This window comes from Bos taurus, chromosome 7 (assembly GCF_002263795.3).
Source record: "Bos taurus isolate L1 Dominette 01449 registration number 42190680 breed Hereford chromosome 7, ARS-UCD2.0, whole genome shotgun sequence".
Classification (NCBI taxonomy): Eukaryota; Metazoa; Chordata; class Mammalia; order Artiodactyla; family Bovidae; genus Bos; species Bos taurus.
Genome location: NC_037334.1, coordinates 6,874,781 through 6,895,720, shown reverse-complemented (window position 1 = coordinate 6,895,720; position 20,940 = coordinate 6,874,781). Strand labels below are relative to the sequence as shown.

General features: G+C 55.1%; 1 protein-coding gene across 1 annotated transcript; it reads left to right on the top strand.

Annotated features, from left to right (window-relative positions):
• Nucleotides 1-796: 796 nt before the first annotated feature.
• RAB8A (RAB8A, member RAS oncogene family) lies at nt 797-20,928 on the top strand. The gene is made up of 8 exons (NM_001105481.1): nt 797-927; nt 6,203-6,263; nt 8,502-8,562; nt 12,655-12,732; nt 14,957-15,046; nt 15,606-15,671; nt 17,181-17,231; nt 19,938-20,928. The coding sequence occupies exons 1-8, from the start codon at nt 804-806 to the stop codon at nt 20,028-20,030; spliced, it is 624 nt and encodes a 207-aa protein (NP_001098951.1). The 5' UTR covers nt 797-803; the 3' UTR covers nt 20,031-20,928.
• The last annotated feature ends 12 nt before the right edge of the window (nt 20,929-20,940 follow it).

Below are 20,940 nucleotides of genomic sequence, written 5' to 3'. Positions count from 1 at the left end.
GCGAGGCTCCAGGGTAAGACTTAGATAACTTCTAAACAGGTTTGTGGGCCCGTCCTGAGGAGTCCTGCGGGCCTCAGGGCGCAGCTTGGTGAATGAAGTCTGGGTATCTCTAGGTAGGTCCCCTGGCCAGCGCCGAGGTCCCTCAGCAGGTCTCAAGGGGACCTCGCTTCGACTATGACGGCGCCCCTGCTCTCCTTTGCTCTTTGGCTCCCCTGGAACGACGCACACGCCTCCACACCGCACCACCACAGCCACGCTGCCTCCCAACACTTGTCCGGGCACCAACTGAGGCTGCGCGGGTCTTGGAGCGCGGGCTCCACAGACCCCACGCGCGTGCGCCCTCTGCTGGCGCCAACGGTCTTCCCGGCGCGCGTGCGCACAAGCTCCAGACCGGCCCCTGGTTTGAGGGCGCGCGGAGCCGTTGACCAAGCTCTCGGCTTATCCCCATCCCATCGCGGGGCGGGGCCGCCCCAGAGTGGAGGGAAGAAGGCGGGGACGGGGGATGCCACGCCTCCTCCCTGTCCGTATTTGAAGTTCCTTGACGTCTCACCGCTGGCCAATCGCAGCCCGCCTTGTCCTGAGCGCCGGCCAATGAACGGCGCGTTTGGGTCGCTTCCGGCTCTGCGCCCAGTTCGCCTTTTCCCCACGTCTTCCCGAGGCGGGCGGGGTGCGGGGGCTGGCGTCGGCCGCGGTGACGCGCGTCGGGCCAGGAGCCAATCGGGGGCGGGATCCGCGCTGATGGACGGGGCTAGCGGCCAGTGGCGAGGCGCTAGCAGCACTTCCCGTCGGGGAGAGAGTGTAATATGGCGAAGACCTACGATTACCTGTTCAAGCTGCTGCTGATCGGGGACTCGGGGGTGGGGAAGACCTGTGTCCTGTTCCGCTTCTCCGAGGACGCCTTCAACTCCACTTTCATCTCCACCATAGGTAGCGGGGCTGGGGAGCGGCCGGGGGCGCGAGAGGCCCGGGCCGGGCGCGCCCCTGAGGAGCTGGGGCTGAGGGAGCGGCCGGGCGGGATGGACCAGGGATCTCAGAGGATCAAAGGGAGGCAGAGGGTTAAAGAGCAGTCGCCTGCATCATCGTTTGGGGGTTCCCCGGACATGGGAGGGAGTGGGGACCAGGTGCCCATTTTGCAGATGGGAAGACTGAGGCCCCAACCCTCAGCCTGCTCAGAGAGTATATGTCCTGGTTGAGGTCTTGGCCCCCGTCGTCTTGTTCGGTCTTTGCAGCAGCCCTTGAAGAAGTTTTTGGTTTCCTCGTCTTACTAATTGGAAACAGGCATGGAGAATAGGGACAGCGACAAGTGACATCTGATCTTATTACGCATTTACTGTGTGCCAGGCTCTTTATGGTGCATTATCACACTTCCGAATGCTCTGAATTAGGTGCTGTTATTAGTTCATTTCACAGATGAGGAATTTGAGGCTCACAGAGGATACTAGACTTGCCTGTGGTCACACCATCTACAGGTGGCAAGGATGGTATTTGTTCCCAGATATGTATGAAAATCCCATGGATGGAGGAGCCTAATAGGCTACAGTCCATGGGGTTGCAAAGAGTCAGACAGGACTGAGCGGCTTCACTTTCACTTTATGTCTGAACCCAGAAATTAAGGCTCAGCCATCCCAGAGAGATGTGAGCACACACCCCCAGGACAAGCACAGCTGATCCATCTCAAAGCCAGGACTCCAACCCAGACATCTCTTCTTTCCTCTGGAATATTCAGGGGTTGCATCCCTCTCCCTGACCTGTTTCCCCCGTGGATGAATTTCTTCTAGAAGGAATGGTAAGAGGGAGTCCAGAGACTTTCCCTGCCCGTGCCCAGCCTTCCATCCCACTCGAGGGTGACAGAAATGGCGATTGATAGCTGTCTGCTCTGGGACCTGTCATCTCGAGGCGGATGCCAGATAAAAGCTTCAGTGAGAAACCAAAATCAGCCGCTGCCGCTGACAGCCCTGACTTCCCTATCGCTCGGCCCAGGACACTGGTTGTCACTTTGCAGAACTGCCCTTGCCTGCAGGGGCCAGCCCACATTGTGGTGGAACAGAGTTGTTGCTTCTCAGTTCTGACATCCATGAAAGTGGGGCTGACTTCTCCCCACCCCACAAAAATGACCGTTGTCCGTATGAAAGGGCTTGACCTGAAAGTAACATCCATTAAGCTGATAGCCTGTAAACTATGCAGCCTTGCTGTGGAGTGGGGAACTGGGAGAAAGATCACTAAGCCCAGGAGTTGGGGAAAAAACCTAGGAAATGGGCTTTGCTTTGCCCCGTGTGCCTTATCTCCCTAATCCCCATAGTGCGCTGCCAATTCCATCTTTGCCTTCTTCCAGAGCTGCACTTTGCAAGACACTTAGCTGCCAAATGGAAAGAGAATGGGACTGGCAGTCATTATTCTGATGTCCAGGTGCTGTTTGCCCTTGAACGAGCACTTCACCTCTCCGAGCCCTGTTTATTCAGTTTGGGAGTGGTGTTCTCTGTTTTGGCCAGTGCCTGGATGGTGGAGGATCAGAGCTGTACAATGAACAGGGGGCTTTCTCCACTATCAGTGGCCATCTAGAGGAAGCACAGTGTCTCCTACCGTGACAGCATCCTTCCCCAGACACAGGTCCTTCTGATTCCTCCCCTTCACTAACACCAAGGTCAAACTTTGGGGTTTTACCTTTGCACCCCCACCAATCAGGAAGTGATATTCACTCCTGGTAGACTGTGGCTCGCTCTCAGTCCAGACCTCAGTTTCCCAGAGTCAGAACCTTCCTGGTGAGAATTTGGAGGTTGAGTTTTTTGTTTGGTTCTTAATTCTTGACAGGAAAACCCAGTCTAGTCTCTGAGGAGGCCAGCCTCCACTTACAGGTGAGGATGTAACTTGGGCAAGGTCATCTAAGGCAGTGGGCGTGGCACTTAAACCCAGGATCCCGCCCCCCGACCTCAGGATCCTCATTACATGTGTAGCCTTCCTGCTGGCCTCTGTTTTCTAGGAAATTTTAATTCCCTGTGACCTTGAAGGTATGGCCTCATAACTCTTAGGCCTTGTAAAGTTTACACTTCCTAATAAAACTTGGTGTGTTAGTAAAACCCAAGAGGCAGATAGAGTGGTGCTTTGGGTTCTGTTGATTGGGCAGTGCTTCTTGATTTCATACATTCCCATGTATGTGGGCTTTCCTGGTGGCTCAGAAAGTAAAGAATCTGCCTTCAATGCAGGAAACCTGGGTTCGATCCCTGGATGGGGAAGGTCCTCTGGAGAAGGGAATGGCAACCCACTCCGGTATTCTTGCCTGGAGAATCCCGTGAACACAGGAGCCTGGAGGTCGCAAAGAATTGGACACAACTGAGTAACACACACACACACATGTATAACAGGAGCAGAGGATGTTTTAGGAAGACTTTTAGAATGCTTTAAGAAGCCACTTGCATGTGGCTTAGTCCTGAAATACAGCCTAATGCATAGAGGCGATTGGCACTGGGCATGCCTCTGTATTTTCTTTATAGATTGGGGATTAAGTGGCTGTTCATTTTCTGCCCAGGTTACATTTTGCCAAAGCCTGCTCTCATAAGCTCCATCGATCATTTGTGGTGTGAACTTGGACCCATGGCTCCTGGAGTTAGCTCTCCCCAGCCCGGCTCAAGCCCTGGCTTCTCCTTAGAGTCCCATTCATTCATTCCTTCAGGGAGGCGGATGATATATGCTTGCTAAACCACGCAGCACCACGTAGATCTATTGCTCTTCCTTTTTTTTTTACGCAGCCATCTTTTCCCCAGTGCCTGCTGCACCCCAGGCATCTGGCTCAGTGTAGGAGCTGGAGGGGTGACTTGGATGGATCAGGAGGAAGCGGAACTGTTAACTAACTAGGCCTGCAGTCAAAGTTTGTGTGCAGGACTAAGTGATCAGCTTCTAGCAAATACATACTCAACCCCTGCTGCACTTGGTCACTGGAAATGCAATCATAAATAAAGAGCACCTGCCCTCCTGGAGCTTATGTTCTAAAGGCCAGTACTCAGATGCAGGCTTACATTCCCTCTCGTCCACAGGACAGCTCCTAAGGCAGGCAAGGATGGAATTAGCATTCCCCTGCAGGGTTCTGGGCTTCCCAGGTGGCTTAGTGGTTGAAGAATGCACCTGCCAATGCAGGAGACGCAAGAGACCAGCTTCAGTCCCCAGGTCAGGAAGATCCCCTGGAGGAGGAAATAGTAATTCGCTCCTGTATTCTTGCCTGGAGAATCCCTAAGAGGTATTCTAGCGGGCTATAGTCCGTGGGGTCGGAAAGAGTCCAACCGCAACTGAACATCTGAGCACACACACGTGAACCCTAGGTTCTAAGGGTCAAGCCAGGCCTCAGTCTCAAAGGTTGACAGGTGGAGATTAAATATATAGATATAGATATAGATTGATTGATTTGGGTGTACCAGGGCTTAATTGTGGCGTGTGAACTCTTAGTTGCTGTGTGTGGGATCTTGTTCCCTGACCAGAGATCCAGCCTGGGTCCCCTGCATTCGGAGTGCAGTCTCAGCCACAGGATACCAGGGAAGTCCCCACAGGTAGAGGTTCAGAACAAACTCCTAGGGGCAGGGACTGGACTTAGCTGTTACTCCTCCACACAGGCCATTCAGATCATCACATTTTGCTCCTAGCGTCATGGAGTGAATAAACAATGTCAGGGGTAATACATGAAGAAGATGAAGCAGGTTGGAGGGGAGAGGATGGTTAGGAAGGCTCCCCGAGGAGGTGACTGGAACAGAGACCTGAGTGAAGGGAGAGGGGAGCCAGGTGGCCATGAAATGAAAGAACATTCCAGGAGGGGAAAGAGCAAACCTAAAAGCCTTGAGGCTGAAACATGCTTGGGCGATGTGGCCAGAGAGGAGGCTGAGAGCCATGGGTTCTGAGGGGGCCAGGTTAGCGCACTTGGGCAACTGTTTTCACTTTATCTTGGGACCAAGGAGTCAGTGGGAAGCCACTGAAAGGTGTTGGGGGAAATTTTTAAACAATCTTATTATGGGAAGTTCCCTGGTGGCCTGGTGGTTAGGATCCCAGGCTTTCATTGCTGTGGCTCATTTCAGTCCCTGGTCGGGAAACTGAGATCCTGCACGTCGTATGGCATGGCCAAAAAAAAAAAAAAAAAAAAAACGTTTTATTGACATATAATTCAGCTCACCCATTTAAAGTGTATAAGTCAGTGGCTTCAGACCCATTTACAGAGTTGTACAGCCATCATCACAGTCAATTTGAGAACATTTTCATTATGACAGAAAGACAGCCTACACCCCTCAGCAACCAATAGTCTCCTTTCTGTCACTCTGGATTTGCCGTTTCTGGATGTTTCATGACTGGGATTATATACTATGTGACCTTTCCTGTCCGGCTTCTCTCACTCAGTGTCATATTTCCAGAGTTCATCTGCGTAGCAGCATGTGTCAGGGCTCCATTCCTTTTTATGGCTGAGTAATATTCCTCTGTGGGGACGGACTGTGTTTTGTTTATCCACTCGCGTGCTGGTGAACACACTGGAAGGTTTGGAGCCGAGGTTAGCTCAGTGACATGGTTGAGTGTGTGTTTTGGAAGCTCGGGAGGGGATTGAGGGAACAGTGGTGGGAGAGCCTGGAGGGCAGTTAAGAAGGCTGAGAGGTCGCCCTGATGCTGGGGAAAGGGGCCTGGGGCCAGAGGGTGGGAGAGAAGGAGGGCAGGGTCAGGAAGGCTTCTTGGGAGGGGGTCTTTCAGCAGGTTTTGTCAGGCTAACAGGCAGGCAGGTGGGGACCACTCACAGAGAAGGACCTACACGTGTAAATGCCAGCCCTCCATCTGCATCAGGCACATCTCAGGCCCAGCGCCCTTGTGCTTGGAGGGCCAGGTACGGGTGGCGGGAAGTGGGAGGCTCTGGCACCCATTCCATGAGGCCGCCGACCAGGGAAGGGAAGAGAGCAAGGCTTCGGCACCTGAGCTGCCTGGGTTTGCCCGCCAGCCCTGCGCCTCACCAGCTTCCTTCTGTGCAGCTCCATTCTGTCCTCTGAGCCTCAGCCTCCCCTTCTGTGAGAGGAGAAAGTTCACCAGGCACCTCCAGATTTGTTTGAGGGGTTTAGAGATCCTGCCTGCCCAAGCGCCAGCAGGTGCCCCCGAGACTGTGACTGCACAGGTTGGCAGCACCCACCGCAGATGCAGCTTGGGAGAGAGGCTAACAGTGATGTGCCTTTTTTGTTTTCTTTTCTTTCAGGAATTGACTTTAAAATTAGGACCATAGAGCTCGATGGCAAGAGAATTAAGCTACAGATATGGTAAGCATTGTGGCCTTCATCAGCCCCTCTGCCAGCAAGTGCTTTGAGCTAGAAGCCCCTGGTTCCACGCCCCGCACCACCCGACCATGGCCCTCATCTCTTTGTGCCTAGCCCAAACACTTTGGGCTTTCTTCAGAAGCCCCAGGTGAAGGGACTTCCCTGGTGGTCCAGTGGTTAAGACTCTGCACTTCCACTGCACGGGGCATGGGTTCGATCCCTGATCAGACTAAGATCCCACATACCCAGAAACGTGAATGTTAGTCGCTCAGTCGTGTCTGACTCTTTGCGACCCCATGGACTACAGCCCATGAGGCTTCTCTGTCCATGGAAGTCTCCAGGCAAGAATACTGGAGTGCGTTGCCATTCCCTTCTCCAGGGGATCTTCCCTACCCAGGGTTGAACCCAGGTCTCCTGCATTGCAGGCAGATTCTTTACCATCTGAGTCACTAGGGAAGCCCCATATCCCCAGCTATATGGCCAGAAAAGGAAAGGAGGAGCCGACAGAAGCCCCAGGAACGGTGCTTTGCTGGTTGATGGGGCTTAGAGTCAGTGTCCACCCGCTCTGAGGACATAGCCACCAGACCCAGCTCACATGTGGGCACACACTGCGCCTCAGAGCAGCCTGCTCCCCTTGAGCTCTCAGAGAACCCTCGTGGCGGCAGTGAAGGCCGCCAAAATAGCAGGATACGTCTGCCCGGCCTCTCCATGAGCCCATCAGCTTGATGAAGGAAGCCTGACATCACTTCCTCTTTTCTCTCCTGGGGACACCCAGGCCTCTCTTCCTAACATGCAGACCTGAAACCCCAGAACCAAAAATGAGCTGAGGCCAAGCCCAACAGTGAGATCTGTTTCTGTTCGGCTCACCAGGGACTGACTTCCTGTGCTCCATAAAATCAGAATTTGTGAGTCCCCATCACAGATTGTGGTCTGTAGGCTACCAGCCTTGGAAAGGCTGGGCTCAGGTGGTCAGATGTAGGAGAGCCTCAGCCTGCAGCCCCGTCACTCGCAGGGGAAACACAAACCCTGAACCACACAGAGAGAGGTCACGTTGGGGAGGGTAACTCAGTCCTTCCAATCCAGGCACATGCCTGTGTGTGGGATGGGGGCTGTGAGATGGGCTGCGGAGCCCCCTCCCTGCAGCTCATCTCCCCAGCTCAAGTCTCAGATGCTGAGCGCTGCCCCATCTGCCTGGCGGGTCCCCTCAACTTCAGGGGTCTCCACCTCTGAGCCCGACTTCAGAATTGAATTCTGTTTGTGGCCTAACTGATCCTCCTGAGCTCGGGAGGCAGCCGGTCTCTAGCCGCCTCGTAAGTTACAGGCCATTCAGGTTCCTCTATTTTACAACATGTTGGCTCCCTGGCAGCCTCAGTGCCCAAGTTCAAAGGGACACTGCACCAGCAAGGAGGAGTTGTGCTTTCTTTTCCTCCCCTCCTCCTGCTTCTGCTCTTAGCAATCACAGTGGGGTTAATGACTGTCTTAAAACTCTTCTAGAACAGTCGTAAAATCATAACTGATCATAACCGCTAACGTCACCTGCTGTTGGCGGCCAAAAGTCAACATGGCCCCAAATCAGGTGTGTCTGTCTGGTCCGGACATGCCGAGCCCAGAGCAGAGGGTGGTGCAGGGTCGCAGGAGGAGCCCTGGGCCCAGAGACAAAAGCTGTGGTCTTGTCCTGGCTCTGCCACCGGCCAGTTGTCACCTTCAAACAGAATAATGAATACCCTCCGTGCCAGGAGCTGGCTGGGCAGGGGCATATCTGACCCAGGTGTCGCCACCGTACCCACAAGGAAGGCCTTTCCCCCGGGGTCTCCACCAAGATGGTGAGCATGGAGCTGCTTCCTGAGCTTCTCGGGGCTCCTCTAACTCAGCCTACCAAGGAGGGCTGTGTCCCCCTGCCACCTGACCAGCCCCTTCCACACACCTGGCCCCAGATTTTCAGATAATACCATCCAACCTTGGCTCTTCTGGGGCCCATAAACCCTGGGGGAAATCCCCAGGAAGACAGGGTATGGAAGAGGAGTCATTCTGCCATATCCCTGGCCAGGAGACGTCAGACAGCTGCCCTGGCCGTGGTTTCTTTCTCTAATGATGGGGGGCAGTGCCCCACAGCAGAGTAATGAATCAGGAGCTGATGGCCCATGAGAAAGCTGGCTGTCCGTCCTGGGTAAATGCCCCTCATTCTCACTGTGATGATTGTTCTGCATCACTGCTAATATCCCTTCTCCTTCTCATCGTTAGGGACACAGCTGGTCAGGAACGGTTTCGGACGATCACAACGGCCTACTACAGGGGTGCAATGGTATGTATTGGTTTGCGTGGGGTTTGAGGCTTTTTTTTTTTCAAGTCAAGTGAACATCTCGTCCTTAGACACTGATACCTGAAGTTTCTGAAGAGCCCATGGTCTGGCTTCTCAGGGGTCCTTGGTTCCAGGTTAGTTTTAGGAAAAGGCTCTGTGCCCCACCTCCACCCCCTTGTCCATGCATCCCCTTCCAGCTCCAGAGACAATGCAGGGTTCAAGGAAACCTAATTCCCCAGGAATGAAGGAAGACACAGGAAGCCGGTTCTTCCAGGTAAGGTCAGGTAAATCAGAGCTGGCATGCCCCAACGCTGAGGAGCGCTCACGTGGCCCACGTCAGTCTCTGTGGAATTTGCTACCGAAAACTTGAAGATCTTCCAGGAGCCGACTCGCTCTGGGTTGTTGTCTGTTATATCTGCTTCCTGGGCCTGAGGCGGAATGAGGCGACTGGGGACACTCACTCTTCATCCATCAGATATTTTCACCAAGCACCTTCTCTAGGCCAGGCCCAAATCAGATGCAGAGAGCAACCTGGCCTGGGCCAGGGTCCTGTCCTCAGGATCTCCAAGCAGGTCCTGCACCTGTGAGGAGTGTATACAAAGCAGGGTGTCCAGGGGCTGTGGGGAGTGGGAGGAAGGTTCACAAGACCTACTCAGCCACCTGGGTTGCTCTCTGAGCACGTTCGCCTTCCTTGGGAAGTGGTACAGAGAACAGGAGTGTCCCAGGCAGTTGTGAGCATAGATGGCCAGTTCCCCGTTTCCAGCTCCAGCTTTGCCCCATCAATCAGCTGCTTAGACCTGTTTCCTCCACTAGGCCGAAAGCTCCAGGAGGGCTGGGCTGCCTCTGGGTCCCCGGCACATGCCCGATACCTGGGACCAAACTGAGGGTGCTAGGAGCTTGGGAATTGCTGGCAGACAGCAGCAATGAATAGAAGCATTAAGTATTTAGAGCATCCCACACAGCATCTGAACATAATAGAAACTCAATCATGTGGGTTGCAACCTTAGTGCTCCTCATTAAAATTAATTTACTAATTTTCCCCTCACCTTGCTGTGCTCTGGTACAGCAGAGGTCTTGGGGCACTTGGGTCCTGGGGGAGCTTTTGCTGTGTGGCCTCAGGCAGACCCTGTCCCTCTCTGGGCTGAAATAATACCCCCACCCACCAGCCACTTACCCCATTCGCCAGACCCTTCTCTGCAGCTGGCAGGGGGCCTAGGTCTTGACCATAAATCCCTGAGTGTAGGTGCCATGATCGTCCCCATTTTACAGATGAGGAGCCTGAGGCTTGGCACCATTTCAGGCCCTGCTTAAATTCACACAGAAGATAAATGTCTGGGCCGGTAGTGAGGGGCTCTTCCCAGCCCTCGTGTCCTCAGCGAGCTCCCGAGAAGGCAGGACTGAGCCATCTGTGAGACCCTGTCCAGCCCCAAGATGACTGTGTCCTCCCAGACCTACGCTAACTCATACGGAAGCTGCCAGCTGGTGTGGCCATTTGAATCTAAATCTGTTAACGTTGGCAACCCAGGCCCTCAGTCGCACCTGCCACACTTCCGGTGCCCCAGAGCCTTGTACAGCCAGGGGTGACCATAAAGGATGGGGCGGGGAGCATTGCCACCGCTGCAGCCCGTCATCACCTTTCCTTTGTCCTTGTGGCACTAGACCCGTGGGTCCGAAGTTTGGGGAGCATCGGACATCCGGTGTCCAGTTGTAAGCTTGCAGTCAGGTCTGGGGAGCTGTGCCCTAACAGGCCAGGAAGAAGCTCACTGGAGCCTTGAGGGGAGCTTCAGGGAGGCCCAGAGATAGAGTGATCCTGTGTTTTTGGTTTCCCTGGTGACTTAGCGGTAAAGATTCCACCTGCCAATGTAGGAGACGCAGGTTCGAGCCCTGGGTCGGGACGATCCCCTGGAGAAGGAAGTGGCAACCCACTTCTTACACAGAAGACTTTTACCTTCTGTAGGAATGTAAAGAGGTCTTCTTGCCTGGAAAATCCCATGGACATAGGAGCCTGGTGGGTTACAGTCCATGTGGTCGCAAAGAGTTGCACATGACTGAGCAACAACAGATGTTTTCCAGGGACTCCTGTGCCTTCCTGATAGAGTTGTATTCATTAACCACCCGCCCCCCCCAAGCCCCTACAGGTAAAAATCTGGGACCTGATTCCAAGGCGCCAACCCAGCAGTGGTGGCTGCAGAATCCTAGGCCATCAGAGGGGCCAGTCCCTGAATAAAGGGGCAGAAAGGCCTCCCAAGCCTGTGGTGTTTCTTGCCCCATGGGTAGAGGCCCCAGTGATGCTCGATTCAGTGTCCACCTGCCAGAGTCGTCTTCTCACGCTCCCCTTGGCTGGAGCGTGGCGCACATCACAGCCACTAAAAGCTCCTCCAAGTCTTCCTGTCCACAGTCTCCGTTTAGTCTCTGCAAGAGACCACTGAACGAGGGTTCCCAGGTGGCATTTTTGAGAAGTCGTGGCTGTGGCGGGCTATACGGCCACTTACATAGCCTCACAGTCACAACGGGGACTGGGAATTGCAGTGGCTTGCTTGCCCTCTCTGTGGTTTTGTCACAGCCTCGCCCTGTGGTTATCTGCCCAGGACACATGGCCCGCGTTCTTACTCTGCAAATTCAGGCGGCCTTAGAGACATCTTGGCCAGCACCAGAGCTTGTGAACAGAGGGTTTAGGCCCCTGGAGCAGGTTGTGCTTGTTTAGTTACTAAGTCGTGTCTGACTCTTTGCAACCCCATGGGCTGTAGCCCACCAGGCTCCTCAGTCCATTGGATTCTCCAGGCAGGAATACTGGAGTGGGTTGCCATTTTCTTCTCTGGGGGATATTCCTGGCCCAGGGATCAAACCCACGTCCCCTGCATTGCGTCGCAGGCAGATTCTCTACCACTGACCCCCACCCAGGGAACCATGTAACGTGATGGAATGGAGTGGGCCGGGCCTCGGCAGGACAGCTGGGGCCATGTGCCTCGGAACCCAGGGGCTGAGCCTCACGGGGCCGGAGATCCTGTTGCAGGCTGGCTCACCACGTGCCCTGTGGGGATGTCCAGGGCGGCAGGGGGCCTGTCACAGGGTGGCCGTGAGCACTGCTGGATCCTGTGGAGGGTCCAAGGCGGTTCCTGTCATCAGCTGCATTAGAGCCGGGTTGGAATCATAAAGGTCACTTCTCTCTGTACTTCAGTTTTCTCTTTTATCAAGTAGGGTATTTGTCCTTCTTGGCGATGGCAGATTGTAGGCTCAAGCGAAGGCGGGTTCACTTTGCAGCTGTTTCAGAACCCATGGACCATCTCCCAGTTGCTCACACGTTGGTTACAGAACCACAGAGGCCTCAGCGTTGTCTGCCCCAGGGCTTAAAGCCAGCCCAGTAACGGTGGGGTTGCTGGAAGGCACATGGGCATCAGGGTTTGTCCCCCTAGGCTTAGACTCCAGTTGGGTCCTTTACTTTCTCATGTGTCCAGAGAGAGGGACCTAGCCCCCCTCCCCCCGCTCCCACTTGCAGCCTCAGGGTCCCCGTTCTCACAGTGGGGACAGTGGGGCACCCAACCCAAGCCTGTGGGTCTCAGGGAGACTCTATTACAGTGCCCAGCTCATGGTGGGCACCAGATGAGGGGTGATGCTGGGATAAACAGAGGAGGCGGCCCTGGCTGAGTCTAGGAGAAGGCTCGGCAGGGTGCGTGCGGGGTGAGTGGGTGTGGAAGAGGCCGAGCATCGCCAAGGGTGGCAAGAGGGGGGGCACGGTGGGCATCAGGACCACGGAGCACAGTCTGTAGAGCAGGGGCTGCAGGAGGCGAGGTTGGGAGGCCAGCCACTGGGACCTCGCTGGCTGCCAAGGCATGCGAGCTTGTGTTTTTCCTGCCTGCAGGGCTCCTCTGTAAGCATGAGGGTAGTAGTGTCTGGGCTTCTGAGGAAGGGTCACATTGGTGGCCAAGGAACAGGACTAGAGCCTGCGCCACCAGGGGGAGGCTGGTGCCTGAGCCCAGCAGAAGGAAGGGTCCGGGAGGGTGTCCTGTCGGGTCCCTGCTGCCCGCCTCCTGGGTCCTCCCTCCGAGAGAGCTTACAGCTTGTCCAGAGCCTGTGTGTCTGTCTCCCCCTGCTCAGGGCATCATGCTGGTCTACGACATCACCAACGAGAAGTCCTTTGATAACATCCGGAACTGGATTCGGAACATTGAAGAGGTAAGTCTCCAGGAGCGCCCTGGTTTACCCATGAGATCCCTGAGCACAGAGGCACCTCGAAGTAACTCACTAGGAACAAAGAGGGACGGGAATCCACACAGTCGACCCCAGAAACCACCCAAGTGTGGCTTCGTCACAGAGCAGCCCCGAGAGCCCGTTCCGCCAGCCGGGCTGTCTGGTTTGGGCAGCCCCAGATCAAGGAAGAAGGATACCCAGGCCCCGTGAGCACTCTGCTTTCTAGAGAAGGAAAGGTCTCGAAGTGGCGTGACCTTTGTACTTGGAGGGTGTGGTGAGGGCATGTCAGGCCAGACTTTGAGCTGCCACGGAGCGGGCTGTGAGCTGAGAGGAGGGACCCATGCTCAGGCCGACCGTGCTGGCCCCGCAGCAGCCCGTGGGAGGAGACCTTGAGCCCCAAGGGAAGAGAACCCCAGGCCCCCCTTCCTGCCCCACTGGTCCCAAAACCAGTGTGGTCATCTTCCTGCTCTCCAAAGAGCTTGCCCTCACCCCAAAGCCTCCCCCAATGACAAACTTGTGGCTTTTGATGACTCACCGGGTGAGGCTTCCGATCTGAGAATTTCATGCACCTGTGAAGCCAGGGCTGAAGGTCCCAGCACGGTCGGCACCTGTGGACAGGTGCTCTGGGCTGAGGACCCCGTGTGTGCTGGCAGGCAGGGGCTGCAGCCTCTGGAAGCTCTCCATTCTGGCCAGTAGGCAAGAGCCTTCCAGTTAGTAGGACGTTTGGGAGCAGCAGAGGGCGTTTTTCTGAGGCCAGATCTGAGCTACAGCAAGAAGAACCTTTTCATTTTTTAAAAAAGTGTATTTACTTATTTACCTAAAGCAATAACGTTAAACCGTTCTGTGTTCGAACGAAAAAACACACACACTTTTTGAAAAAAGAACTGTATTTTTGAGAACAGAAAGGTTCTGTTTTCTTTAGTCACCTTTGACCCACTTTTTAAAGGTAAGAAACATTATCACTTCATTTATAACACCAAAATGGAGACCCAGGGTCAGAGTGGTGAAAAGCGACACTGTCAGTGGTGGCAGAGCTGAGGTTCAGACCCTCCTCTGTTTTTCTGATGTCTCTGATTTAAAGTGAGTAACCATGAAGTCAGCCCACTCTTTTTTTCCCTCCTTGAGAAACTAGATAGGCTTGATCGTGGGTCTGGATAACTTTCCATTTCCTGTACTTTAGGGACCTTTTGAAATCCTCCTGTAATAGTTTGCACGCTGGTGTATCTCTAAGGGCCTCTCATGGCCTAATCCTTCAGGAAGTGAGGCCCACTGTGGATTGTAGAGGAGAGATGGAACAAGGAACCATTGTCAGGCGTGAAGTGAAAGTGAAAGTCACTCAGTCATATCTGACTCTTTGCGACACCATGGACTGTAGCCTGCCAGGCTCTTCTGTCCATGGAATTCTCCAGGCCAGAATTCTGGAGTGAGTAGCCATTCCCTTCTCCAGGGGATCTTCCCAGCCCAGGAATTGAACCCAGGTCTCCCACTTTGCAGGTGGATTCTTTACAGTCTGAGCTATCAGGGAAGCCCAAGAACACTGGAATGGGTAGCCTATCCCTTCTCCAGCGGATCTTCCCAACCCAGGAATTGAACTGGGGTCTCCTGCTTTACATACAAATTATTTACCAGCTGAGCTACCAGGGAAGCCCTTTCAGGCATGAGTGCAGAGTTAAGGAAACACCCTTAAGGCAGAGCACCCAGGGCTGGTGACTGCCAAGGGCTAGGACCACCCCGGGCACAGCCTGTGTCTGGAGCCCAAAACAAGGGGAGCTGGAGCCAGGCAGACAGTCCTAGGACAGCAGCTGACGCCTCTAGCAGGGGAGCCAGGGAAGGAGAGAGGCAAGCAGGGGTCAGGACCTGGTCGCTTGCCTCCCATAGGAGGTCACTTGCCTCCCATAGGCCAGACACCGCCAGGAGTCCAAGGACAAGCACGGTAACCTGGTTGATGCAGCCCATAGAGAAGGCGTCCTTGGCCGCCAGAAAGCGTACGCTTGGTCGGGGTGGCAGGCAGAACCCTGTGCTCGGCCCTGGCACTGGCTCTCAGACACGGGACAGGCCCCTCGCCCTCTCTGAGCTGCAGCCTGCCCTGTGTTTGGGGCGTGTCCAGCCGTCCGGGCCACGCCACTCTGGCCTTGGACACGGGTTGGCAGTGGGCCTACAGTCCAGTCTGCCTCACCCCTCCCCTCCCCCACCTGCCCCTCCTCCCCAGCACGCCTCTGCAGACGTCGAAAAGATGATCCTTGGGAACAAGTGCGATGTGAATGACAAGAGACAAGTTTCCAAGGAACGGGGAGAAAAGGTGGGTGTGGTGACCAGTGTGGGCCTGGCACTGCCAGATGCTGTGGGGCAGAGGGACCTCAGGGTCTAGAGTTTCCTGCACGGAGGCCAGCCCTGCCCTGCCCCAGATGGGCCCCCTGATGGGGTTGGGGGGCAGGCTTTAGAAGGGGAGAATCCCTCACCATCTTTATGAACAAAGGTGACCCACCCTCCCGGGATGCTAGGCTTCGCTAAGGCACACAGTGGAGTCGGATGTCAGTGGGCATGTGCCGTGGGAAGGGAAGGTGGGACGCACGTGCCTAGCCAGGCTTCACCTAAAGATTGAAAGCAGTGAGGGCTTCCTGGCGTGCCCTGCTGCCCCCACCCCACATCGCGTGAGTCCCCGTGAGGCCGGAGGGGCAGAGGACAGAGCCACGGTTTGAGCCAGGCCCCGCAACCCTCCTGCCAGGGACGCTCACCACTTGCTCTCCGCCGTCCCCAGCTGGAGGGTGTAGGCCCCCCTCACTGTTACCCACTTACGTGCTGTTTGGGGGTCAAAGCCCAACGGCTGATGTTCACATGTGTGTCTCCCTCCCTCCCAGCTGGCCCTGGACTATGGAATCAAGTTCATGGAGACAAGCGCAAAGGCCAACATCAACGTGGAGAACGTGAGTCCCAGGCTCGCAGCACCAGCCCCTTTGGGCCGAGGTTCAGATAGTACCCTCCAAGGAGGCTCTGTCTCGGGGACCGGCCACAGGCTCCCGCGGCCTCTAGACTGATGACCGAGAGGTTCTCCTTGAGCAGCAGCACGTGCCAGGCCCCTTGCAAGGCCCAAGCAGTCTGGGGAAATCGCCCCCTTGTTCTGACACCAGCAGGGGCTGGTCCCAGCTGGGTACCTGGGACAGGATCTCACTGGCTCTCGGGCCACGCTCGGGGAGCAGGCGCGGTTTTGTGGGTGGGGGGACCGAGGCGCAGAGAGTGCTCCAGCGACCGGCGCCCAGCCCCGCCTCCGGGTGCGTGCTTTCATTCACAGCGCCCGCCCATCCAGAGCAGGGGCCCTGCCAAGACTTGGCCAAGGCAGGCCTTCCTCTCTGCTCTACCAGCCCTGTAGCTCCCCTGCCTTCTGCTGCATTTTACCACTTCTGAGATCTTTCCAGAATGGATCTTCCACGCCACTCCCGACCTCAGCCACCTACAAGAGGCACAGAAGGCCGTCCCCAGCTGGCCCAGCCAATGTGTGTCGCCCATGACTCAGGCCTCACCCACCTCTCTCTGTCCCTGGCCCCCTGGGCAGTGCCCTCCTCCAAGCCTTCTGTGGTCCCGTCCCCCTTCCCTTTCCCATTAGGGACAAGCCTATGCAGCCCCTCCCCCAGGAGGCCTGTGCCCTCCCCCAGGCCCTTAGGCCCACCACTTTGGGGATCCCCAGCACCCCAAGACCCTCTCCACAGCAGAACTTGACCACATCAACGAGTCTTCGGTGAGACTCTGCCTCTCCCCAGACCAGGAGCCCCTCAACAGCACATGCTAAGGCTGATTCGTCCCTGTATTAGGCCTGGGGCAGGGCTGGTGCCAGAGTGGGGTTTGGAAGTGTTGCCCAGATGAGGGAAGGGAGGAAATAAATGGTCAGGAGACTGGGACCAGCAGCAGCCTAGGGCCAGGTCAGCTCGAGCCTTCACCCATCCTGGGAAGATGAACCTTTGACCCTACCTACCAGGCCTTTCAGGGCAGCAACCCAGAATGAAGCTTGTTTGGCCAGGGAGCCAGCCACTTGTCTTTATGCCCTGCCTCTGACTGTTAGAAGCAGGGCAGAGCAGGCAGACAGAGCACAGGGGTCGAGGACGAGAGCTCAAGGAGTCAATGAGCCACTAGCTGCCTTGGGACAAGTCACGTGGCCCCCTCCAAGCCTCAGTTTCCTGTCTCACCAGTCAAGGGTGATCCCACCTCCCAGGATCATTGGCTCAGGGGAAGTGGTGGTCTGGGTGAGGGGGGTATCCCTGCAGTGACAGGAGATAGATGGGGATGGACAGGTGAGCCCCATGCCTGGGTCTCTGCCCTAACACTGTTACACGCACTGGCTCCACCGTTGAGCCACACGCATTGCGTGGCAGAGGCCAGGAGCCAGCCAGCCCCCATCTGCCTCCCACCCCCAGGGTGCTAACTGTGTGCTTACTCCACAGGCATTTTACACTCTCGCCAGAGACATCAAAGCAAAAATGGATAAAAAATTGGTGAGTGGGTGTCCCTGTTGGAACGGGCCAGCATCGCCACCAGTGGTGTGATGCGTCCCTGGGCCCGGCCCTGCTTCTGAGGGCTGCACCTAGTAGGGCATCGCTAGGAAGGGGGGCGAGTTAGCAGGTGGGGTGGGGCATCCACCCTGAGCTTGCTCATCAGCTTCATGTTTTTTTCACGAATGGCATAGTTGTTTTTGTTGTTTTTAATTTATTTATTGTATCATTTATTTGGCTGCACTGGTCTTGGTTGCAGAGTTGGGGGCTGGCTTCTCTTGTTGTGGGTCACGGGCTCTAGGCTCGAGGGCTTCAGTAGTTGCAACGAGCGGGCTCGGTAGTGGTGCACGGGCTTAGTTGCTCCACAGCATGTGGCATCTTCCCAGATGGGAGATCGAAGCCGTGTCCCCTGCTTTGGCGGGCGGATTCGTATCACTGTGCCACGAGGGAAGTCTGTCATAAGCTTCATCTTTCCTCTGGCCGAGAGCTACTCAGTAGCACCCACTGCTCACTAAGCCCACCAGCTGGCTGGGGACACACGGCCCTTTCCTCCCCTCTCAGGAGCCAAGCATGCAGGAAGATGGAGGGCCTCCTGCAGAAAAACCCGCCAGGCAGGCTTAGAACCACAGTCTACCCAGTAGCAAGGCCCCCAAGCAAGGCTTGTGTCTTGACAGCTGCTGGTTTTCCATCCTGACAAGTCTGGCAAGTTGATAGGCTTTTTCCTTCCAGCCTCAGTCTGCAAATTGTGGCAACCTTCGGTGCATCCCAGGGCTCTGAGGCTTCTACGAGGTCCTGCCTGAGTCCTTCCCCATGCACCCTTTGATTCATCTCCAGCTTGTTGGTTTACCACACGAGCAGTTTCATGGTCCCAAAGCGTCACTCATGCTTTCTTGGTGGGGTCTGAATGCTGAACTGTGTTTTGGGCATGTTCAGCACCTACATGCTGTCGTGAGTCTTGCTCCAGGGCCTCTGTTTCAGGAACCATTCTTTTCCTGCCGAGTAATGCTTCCTATTGTCTGATACAAAAGCTTGAAGCACTCTCTTTATGACCCATTCTACATCTGGTCATTAATTCTAAGATGCTCTGAATTGAATTGCAGGGCACATGATCGATAGAGTAGCAGCTCTTTAGCCAAAACAGCAAACAGTCTATGTAAGCCAACGTACTTTTAGAAAAATTTTCTTACGGTTGTAATTTTCTTAGAATGCTTTTCTCTTCAATATAACGGTAAAATTTTGATTCTTAAGCATCGTTCTGACTCACTTGGGCCCACTGGGAGTTACACTGGCCATCATGACAACGCTTTATGCTTTTCTTTTTTTTATTTTATTGTACGATTATTATTTTTTATTTCGGCTGTGCTGGATCTTTGTTGTGGCACGTGGGTTTTTTCTCTAATTTCAGCGCGTAGGCTTCTCTTACGAAGCGTGAGCTCTGGAGTGCACAGGCTTAGTTGTCCCATGGCATGTGGGATCTTAATTCCCTTACCAGGGATCAAACCCACGTTCCCTGCGTTGGAAGGTGGATTCTTAAGCGCTGGCCCACCAGGAACGTCCCTGCCTGTGCTTTTCATCCAGGCCTGTTGGTTGCCTCCTTCCAAGGCGTAGATTATGAGATGCTGATGCTCAGTGATAATCTGTGTAATTTCTTTTTTTTTTTTAACTGAGTTGCAAATCACCAACAGTTAAACTCTGTCCAGTTCTTACTACCTTTGTTTATGTTCAGAGTGGCAGTCCCGGATCATTTCCTGTCGGTCTTTTTATTTATTAATGTAATTGACATGGGACATTGTATAAGTTGGGCATTGTTATAACATTCAACAGTTACTGTCGAATAAATTCAGATTTTACCTGAGAGCTGGAAGATGAGAAGAAATTAGCCAAAGAAACAGCACCTGTACCCTTCCAAACATGTCAGAAAAAACAGGATTTCAGATGTCGGGGCTGGCAGGGCCAGATCAGAGGCTTCAGATGCTGGGCAGCAGCACTGATGGGTTTAGAAGGGCTCGAGTTTAGGGTGCGCCTCACCTGCAGCAGGGTGGAGGGCGGACCGTGGGGAGAGGTGGGAGCCAGAGCCTTGGCACAGGGACAGGGAGGCCAGAGGGTGTGAGTGGCAGCGGGACCTGGGACGCAGCACCTCCACATCCCAAGAGGCAGAGCCTTTCGCTGCCCCTCGGCTGCCTCACTGATAGGAGATGGAAATGAGGGAAGGATGGGTGACTGGAAAGAAGGAAATAGGGGAGAAGAGCGTGAGATGGGTGAATCAGTGGTTGGAAAGATGTTGGAGAGGGTGGATGGGTAGATGAATGAGTGATTGAAGGAATACACAGTTAGAAGGAGCGATGGATGGCTAGTAGATGAAAAGCAGATCTAAGGGGGTTTGAAATTTGAGTTGTCAGTTGGAGGGGACAGCTGGAAGGATTGATGGATGATAAAAGGGGATGGTTGGGATGGTTGGTTGGAAGGAGATGGATGGATGATTGGATGGAAGGGGATGGATGGAAAGAAGGAAGAGGGTATATGGATGATGGATGGGAGGGAGTGGGTGGTTGGATGGAAGGGGATGGATGGATGGTTGGATGGAAGGAAGGAAGGAGACGGGTGGACAGTTGGTTGGAAGGTGACAGATGGATACATTGGCTGGTTGATTGAGGGATGTAGAGCTCATGTTACTTGGCTGTAACCCCAGAAAACCCTTTGTGATTTCAGGAAGGCAACAGCCCCCAGGGGAGCAACCAAGGAGTCAAAATCACCCCGGACCAGCAGAAGAGGAGCAGCTTCTTCCGATGTGTTCTTCTGTGAGGAGTGCCGCCTTACTCTGAGCCTCGCTCGGCCCAGCTGACTGTGCCTGTCCTGAGTGAGCCCCTCACTCAGCCGGGGCCCTCCCCCCTCCAGCACCCCCAGCCGCACCGCGGCCACTGGGCCCACGGCCACCAGAACACAATCGAGAAATCGTTTATTTTAGCAACTGCTCTTTTTCAACTCTGGAGATGGAATGAGTGAAAAGAACCTGCTGTCTTTCCTGCGACGTCCACTGAATGGGTCCACACAGTGTAACTAGAGAGAGAGATGGAGTCGCGGCGTGGCCGTCAGCAGCAGCCCATGCGGCAGGCCACCACCTCTGGGCCTCGAGAGCCAGAGCCCCACTGGGAAGCCCGCCCACCATCCACGTCCCCCTGCGGCAGAAGCGAGGCCCCCAGAGGCTGGCGACCGCTCCCGGAGCGCTTGGCTCCACACGCTGAGCACGATGAGCCACGTCAGGCCGGGAAGCACCCGCCCTGCACATCCGACGCCCGCTGTCAGCTCTTCTCTCAGTTTCTGGACAAGTGACAGAAACCATTATCCTCGGCCCCGCCCTGTTCCCCCCATCCCATCTCATTTTAACTGTCAAACCAAAGGGAAGCACAAATTAAGGAAATCCTGAGGAAAGAAGCATGGCGTGGCCTTTCCTGTTTACAGCCAGGTTTGGTCCCCTGATCCAGCCGGGCCTTGCACTCGGCTGGTAGGTCTCTCCCGCAGCCCCCCTGAGCGCTGAGGGGTCACGTGCGTGCCTCGGGGGCCCCACTCAAGCACCGTCTCCACTCAGCCCGCCCTCCGCCAGGGCGCCCGCTCCTCCTCCTCCTCCTCCTCCTCCCCCGTCGTCTCCAAATTGAACGTTCTTGCTAGAGATTTTTATTTTTCCAGATCTGTAGTGTCAGGAGGTGATTCCGTC

What these genes read in the sequence shown, in the direction of transcription:
- RAB8A (NM_001105481.1), top strand. Translation starts at nt 804, where the DNA reads ATGGCGAAGACCTACGATTACCTGTTCAAGCTGCTGCTGATCGGGGAC. An exon ending in CACTTTCATCTCCACCATAG is followed by an intron (nt 928 to 6,202) that starts GTAGCGGGGCTG and finishes CTTTTCTTTCAG; the next exon opens with GAATTGACTTTAAAATTAGG. An exon ending in CCTACTACAGGGGTGCAATG is followed by an intron (nt 8,563 to 12,654) that starts GTATGTATTGGT and finishes CCCCCTGCTCAG; the next exon opens with GGCATCATGCTGGTCTACGA.